Source organism: Penaeus vannamei, chromosome 29 (assembly GCF_042767895.1).
Source record: "Penaeus vannamei isolate JL-2024 chromosome 29, ASM4276789v1, whole genome shotgun sequence".
NCBI lineage: Eukaryota > Metazoa > Arthropoda > Malacostraca > Decapoda > Penaeidae > Penaeus > Penaeus vannamei.
Genome location: NC_091577.1, coordinates 5,220,618 through 5,228,117, shown reverse-complemented (window position 1 = coordinate 5,228,117; position 7,500 = coordinate 5,220,618). Strand labels below are relative to the sequence as shown.

At 45.1% G+C, this 7,500-nt stretch overlaps 1 protein-coding gene across 1 annotated transcript in view; it reads right to left on the bottom strand.

Annotated features, from left to right (window-relative positions):
• Window positions 1–7,500, bottom strand: part of LOC113830078 (uncharacterized) — a 63,208-nt gene that overhangs the window by 1,324 nt on the left and 54,384 nt on the right. The window contains exon 2 of the mRNA XM_027383268.2: window positions 1–575. This exon is cut by the window's left edge and continues 1,324 nt beyond it. Coding sequence (XP_027239069.1) covers window positions 1–575 — 575 coding nt within the window. The remainder of the gene's footprint in view (window positions 576–7,500) is intronic.

The following is a 7,500-nucleotide window of genomic DNA, read 5'->3' as shown; positions in this document are numbered from 1 at the left end:
TAGTGACGAATTGCACTTCTCGTCAGATAGAAGAAATAGGCGTTGTTCAGCCTGACGCTGTTGACGGCCATTTCATCAACAGAGCTCTTATCGATTTGAACAATTTCAGCGTCGTCCAGCCAGACCCCTCGCTCTTGTATGCGCCCTATCTCGCACTCGTCGAAAACAAAATTTGCGATTTTACTTGTCCCTCGACCGAAGGCGTTGCGTTCAATCTTGCCGATGTCACACTCGACAAACCGTAGGTACCGAAGGTGCATCAGGTCGGAGAAGGCATCGCTCGAGATCGTGTCGATCGCCACCCTGTTGAACAGAATGCTGAACGCGTTGTCCAGGGCGCTGAAGCTGAAGCTCGGAATGGCAGTGATGGACGAGTCCTCCACGGTCACGGTCGCGATGTGCTCCAGGCCCCCCAGGAAGGCATGGGCGGGCAGTCGCAGGTCCTTCACGCCCTTCACAGTGATCACCCGCAGAGGCAGCCCGGCCAGGGAGCCTGACACGCCCACAGAGGCGCACCCGGCCACGCTTAGGGTGTGCACGTCCTCTGGCAGCGCCGCTGGGGACAGCGTCAGCATCTGCAACGAGAAATACGCGAGTAGTAAGAACTGATGGCCAGAATCCATCTATTCATCTATATCTATCTATTATATATGTATATATATATATATATATATATATATATATATATATATATATATATATATATATATGTGTGTGTGTGTGTGTGTGTGTGTGTGTGTGTGTAAGCTGAGGAACCCGTCTTCGTGCAACATTGCGTTATTGAACTAAGAAACGATATGCATACCCATTAGTCTGCCGCCGTAATGAGCGATACACCTGCTTACCTGGCCTGGGCCGTTTCTCTCCATACACGCCGAACTACAATGTCTATTCACACAGCCCAGCTTTTATCATGTGATTATTTTCATGTTTTCTTTTACTAGACATTTTATTTGTTTTTACGCATCTGAGTCAGGTATTCATTCATTCATGTATAAACGAGATTAGCGGAGTACCTGGATGCCCACGCAGAACAAGTGGCTCCACTAATTTACCTTTCGCGAAACCATCGCGGCAGTAATTTCGCACACCCCCTATGTACACACCTAGAAGAAATAAATTAGTCTGCTCCGAGACACGGAGGCGCTTCCTTCTCCTACAACCCAAGGAATTTGGTGACATACCACAACCGTCACAGATTTATACTTAAAAATAAGTAGTTGGTTGCTCACTTTTATCCATGTGTATAGTTAGTTTACGCTATATGCCAGTTCTTGAACGCTTTACGAATTAAACGTATATTTTGCAAGTGTAACTCTAATTCGGCCCGTTTTACCACGACGAGCTTGAAGCTCACTGGTGTTCAGAACCTTTCACGGGGCCATGCTAATGAACCAAACACCTGATGCTAATGCAACAACAGCATAATAAACACGAAAATAAATAATTGTAAAAAATCGCATGAGAGGCCCAATACCATGCCTCCCACAATTGGTGGCTAGCGGCGAGATAAGATTTCCTTATAGTTCCCCATACGCCTTTGTAATGATGCATATATATGATGGCATACTTTTAAACATATTTTTTTAATACATGTCTGTATTTTTAGTTTGTGTTTGCTGTTTGGGTGACCACACTGCAGAGTGACCACGACAGTAGATCTCTGTGTGATCTACGCGCGCCACGCTGTAACTCGCCTACAAAACTGTATGTTATCTTGTCTGTTTTTGTAGTACTGCAGCTCTCAAAATCAGATGATGCCGCCTAAAACAAAAAGGACTTTAGGTGCTGAATCACAGGGTAATGAGTCACAGGGTGCTGGTACATTACAAGTTCTTGATGAGGTTGCTCATGTTGCAATCCCGGAGGTCCGCGACGATAACGTCGACATTTCCCGAAACCTTTCAATACATGAGGAGATTATGAACATGTTGCATAGTTTGAGAACAGAGTTGAGAGAAGTGAAGAACAAGAATGATAGTTTGGAAGTAGAGTTAAATGAAATGAAAAGTAGGAATGAAAGGTTAGAGAGAAAGTTTTGTGAGAAAGAGTTGAAAGAGCAAGGAAGAGCGAGTGTTATAGGACATGCAAGTGAGATAGATGTGAATATAAGGAGTGAAAGTTCGTTAGAGGAACATAGGGAAGAGAAATGTTCATTCGATCAAGCGCCCCCACGTCAGATTCCTTTGATTGCGCAAGGATTACCCCATGATAGGCCAGTTCATTTACCGCATATACATCAGCCACAACATTCTAACAATACCATGCCACCGGGATTCATTCCTCCTGCTCCTCTACCCACTTTCCCTAATGTAGCCTATGCTGTAAGTCCACCTGCCTACATAGTTAATAGGGATTCCATTCCGATTTTTCGCGGTGAAACTTCAGCCAATAACCCGCTAAAGAGAAACCAGGAACTTGAAACCTGGATCAGAGCCATCGAGAACATGACTCGGCCTGCAACAGACGAGGCACTTCTCTAAGGCTCACTGCAGGGGCAATGCAGACCTCATTGTCAATGGTCCCGCTTTCGATATGTTTATGGATTGGGTTACTTTTAAAGCTGCATTACGTAGGAAGTTTAGGGGGACATATAGCTCGTCAGATTTTTTCAAGGTGCTTGATAGCCATAAGATGACATCTGTGCAGGCTCCTCTAGATTATTTTACTTCTCTTGAGGCGCACATATACCAGGGTTATCGTGATCACCCCGAATCCATTGGTAACCCTGAACAGCTTATACGTCGTATGTTCCTTCAGGCTGTTTCGAACTGGCTGAGAGACTTTTTAACTATCAAAGAGGACGAACCCCCGTCAGTAATTGCAGAGTTTGCTCAGCGAATTTATAATACAAGAATGGGCATCTGTCAGTACGATTCTAACTCTCCTCAGCCTGAACCCACAGCAATTAGGCAGCAGCAGTCTCGGCGGTATGTTAATGTTACACACACAGAGAAGTGGTGCGAGTTTCACAGACTAAGTACGCATAATACACATGAATGTCGTGCAGCTAACAATGCTACGGCATGTTTTAATTGTAGGCAGCAAGGGCACAGAGCAGCCAACTGTCCCTTTCCTGAACGCCGGCACCGACCAACCCCAGTCGACGTCGGATACTCTCGAGGGGAAATCAGTAGCGAGAACCCCAGCAGACTCAGTCAGTCACCAGTCAGGGAGACCAATCGTCCCAATTAATGCGAGTGGCTCCCCTGTATTAGCATTTGTTGATACTGGGTCAGAAGTCTCCATTGTAAAGCCTTCAGCTTTGCAACGGACGCATGGATATAAGAAATACCCGTCAAGTAAAACCATATTTGGAGTTTCAGGGGTCCCAGAAGAAGCCTTATGCGAAGCAAAACTCAAATTTAACATTTCTCCCAAACTTGTAATCACTCATAGGCTTCTTTGTGTAGAGAACTTAAAGTTTCCAGGCGATATTTTACTTGGTATGGACCTGTTAAGACGTGTCGATTTCACACTTGTCCATCATACCAGCCCTCCTTCAGCTTACCTCATCATTAACAAGTGTCACTTGCCAGTACACTTCACAGACACACAGTCACTACATGTAAGCCTTGTTTCAGTGCCAGACGTGTTCACCACAGAGCTAGATGCTTCCGCCGCTGTGTACAGCCACAGCAGGCTCTCTGAACACAACCATTGCGAACAAGAATGTGGTATCTATCACTTCCCAAGGGGAACCCACAGTTAGGTGTTTAGCTGATGATATGTCATTTCAACACGAAACTGATATTCTGAAAACGTCCACAACCCAGACGTGTCACACTCAAGAAGATCAGGCACGCACACTTCCATTTGATTCCCGACACGTTCACGTTCATAGAGCCACATCGATTCCAGGTAAAGCTGCTAAGTTTGTCAGATGCAAGGTCTCTAGGGATGTTACAGGAGATGCAGTGGTGCTGGAAGCTCAAAGTGGTCCTATGTTTATGGTTCCAAATAGTGTTGCGAAAGTCACTCCACAAAGAGAATGCGATGTTTGGGTCGTTAATCTTGGTACAAGGCCACTTACTCTTAAGAATGGCAAGAAGCTAGGCAATGTCTATGGTGTGTCAGAAAGAGAAGTTGGCACCAGTGATGGTGGTGAAGCTGGTTCTCCTCTTCTGGTCGAGGAATCCCCAGGGTTGCCGGGCATCTCACAGGTTGAGGAATCCCTGGTCGAGCCAGAAGAAATTGAGCACCCATCCTTTTCAGAGGATGAATTTGATTGTGCTTATGGCCTCTATGATTTTGGGTATGAGGATGATCATTTCGCCATTTTCCCTGATGTTGACCTCTCTCCATCACCCGCCTGTGCAGTAACCACACATAGCCAAACAGAAACTGTAGGTGATAAGAGTGAAGTTTTGTCATCACATAAACTTCCTGATTTAGATGGTTTATTGACTCATCTTCCTAGTGAGTCTCGTTCCAAATTGAAAGAAGTGTTACATCGCTATCCACTACTATTTAGTGGGGATAAAACGAGTATTGGTACAGTGCCTGGAGTTCAGCACACAATAATAACCTCTGAGACTAGGCCAATTTGGACACGGCAATGGCGTCTTCCACATGCCACTCGCCAGGTCATCAAAGCAGAATGTGACAAGATGCTAGAGGCTGGAGTGATTGAGCCTAGCACATCACCATGGCTCTCTCCAGTTGTATTAGTTAAGAAGAAAGATGGATCGGTAAAGTTTTGTGTAGACTACAGAAACCTGAATTCTATTACCACGCCTGACACATATCCACTTCCCCGTATTGATGAGCTAATAGACGACCTTAATAGCACGTCTGTATTTACATGTTTAGATGATAGAGCCGCTTATTGGAGTGTGGAAGTAAAGCCAGAAGACCGGCCTAAGACAGCTTTCAGTGACGGTCATCGTCTTTTCCAGTTTAAGCGCTTGCCCTTCGGACTTGCGACGGCACCATCAACGTTTCAGCGCACAATGAATGTCATTTTATCACCAGTTCTGGGTAGACATACTCTTGCCTACCTTGATGACATTGTAATATATAGTGCTTCATTTGATCTCCACCTCCAACATCTTGATGAGACCCTTAGTCTTCTCTGTAAGGTTGGTCTTAAGCTGAACCTTTCTAAATGTAATTTTGTGAAAGATAAGATCCGTTTTCTAGGCTTTGAAGTTTCTGGAGAAGGGGTTGCCCCTGATCCATCGAAGGTGACATGTATTGCAGAAATGAATGCCCCTAAGAATGTCAAAGGTGTACAATGCTTCCTTGGTGCAATAGGCTTTTTCAGAAAGCACATTGATGGATATGCTACATTAGCAGCTCCTTTAACTCGTCTCCTAAAGAAGGATGCACCTTTTGCTTGGGGACAAGAACAAGAAGCAGCTTTTAAGAGTTTAACACAAAAACTAATCACTGCTCCTATTTTACATCAGCCAGATTTCACCCGCGAATTTGAAATTCATACTGACGCTAGCCAGATTGCAATTGGTGCTGCATTATTTCAGCATGATGATGTGGGAGTACCTCACGCCATTGGGTACTTCTCCCGCAAGCTCAGAAATGCAGAATCGAGGTACCCTGCCATTGATTTGGAAGCTCTGGCTGTGGTAGAGGGTGTCCGGGTATTTGACCCATATGTTTATGGCCGTCGCTTTAAGATCTATACCGACCACAGGCCGCTGACATACGTTTTAAAGCGCAAGACGAAGTCCCCTAGGCTCTCCCGATATGCTCACGATCTCTCTCATTATCAGTATGAGTTGCTGTACAAACAAGGTGCTGTGAACCAAGTACCTGACTTGCTATCACGGCCCTGTGCTGCAGTTGATATCACACAAATGGATCCTGCAAAACTGAAACTTCTTTCAGTTTTGCAGGATCCAGATGGCTGATCCTTTGTGGGCTGAAGTCATTTCATACCTTCAGGAGAAATCTTTACCTAAGAAAAGAGTACCGTTAGCTCTCTCAGAATTTGAATTACAGCAGGATGTGTTGTACCATATAAGACACCTCCCAGACTGGACCATTCATCAGCTGGTGGTCCCTCAGTCTCTCAGAGCAATGGCACTTAAGCTTGCACATGGGCCTCCTTTAGCTGCTCATCCTGGTGTTCATCGGACTTACCTTAACCTCAGGAACAGGTTTCATTTTCCAAATATGTTGAAAGAATCTCGGCTGTATGTCCAAGCTTGTGAGACTTGCCAGCGGCGCAGAGGAAACACTCAGAAGGCTCCATTAGAGTCTTTATTGGCAGCGAAATTCCCAATGGAACGGGTTTCTGCAGATATTACAGATTTGGGACTTTCCACAAAGGGCTTCCGCTACGTTCTAAGTATAATAGATCACCAAAGTCGATTTTTACAGTTAATTCCCCTCAGGAATAAGACATCAGCTACTGTGACAAATGCCTTTTTAGACCACTGGGTCACTCTCTTTGGTCCACCTCGATATCTGCTCACAGATAATGGTCCAGAGTTCACTGCTGGACTGTTCAGAGAGGTCTGCCATAATCTGCAAGTCGACCATCACTTCACTATAGCTTATCATCCGCAGAGCAATGGTATGATCGAGCGAACCAATCGCATGGTTAAGGATGCTTTAGCTATGCTGGCTGAGAAAGAACCCCGCCGCTGGCCCAAGTATCTCTTCACTGTGCGTCTGGGCCTCAACTCTTCCATCCATCGGTCTACGAATGAACAGCCTCTTTTCTTATTATTAGGTCGGCACATGCACTTTCCCGCGACAAACACCAACCTTATAGAATTTGATAATGTTGAAGCCTCTGAATTTCAAGAGAGTATGAGAAAGGCAAGGGATTTGGCAACAGAGACGGCTAGGCATGCACAGGAAACCTGGGCCAGGCATTATAACAAGGCCTCTAGAGTCGCCTTTTCTCCAACTATAGGTTCCCTGGTGATGAGGCGAATTCCTCCATCTGTCAGGAATGGGCCTCTTGGTTCCCGCTGGGCTGGGCCTTGTCGCATTGTCAGAAAACTAGGACCAGTAGCTTTCCTTCTAGAGGATACAGCGCCGCCTAACACACGACGCCGTGCTCACATAAACGATCTGAAGCCTTATGTCCCTCCTGTAGAGCTCGACTTCGGACCTGACGATCCCGAGCCCGAAGATGAGCCTGTCGCAACGATATCTGTATCTAAGGGAAAGACTACTCCCTGGGAAGAATCACTTCTCGATGCTGTTAGGGTCCATCAACCTGGGCGCCCAAGGTCGAAAGTGACCACCCAGCTTGGTGACGTTGCTGTTAGTTTCTTAGTCGGTGATAATTAGGATTGTTCTTTTACATTTTATTTTCTTTATTTTAGCTGATTTGGCCTTGTTTTAGTTTCGTTTACTCATTTCATTTTACTGCTTGAGTTTTCCTTTTAATTCATTTGGATTTTATTTTGTTTCATTTGTTTTGCCTTTCAAGCTTTTACCTTTATCCTTTTACCATTTTTCTTTTAGCATTTTTTGTTTCCTGGTTCTACGTTTTACATTTTACGTTTTATGATTCATTAAATT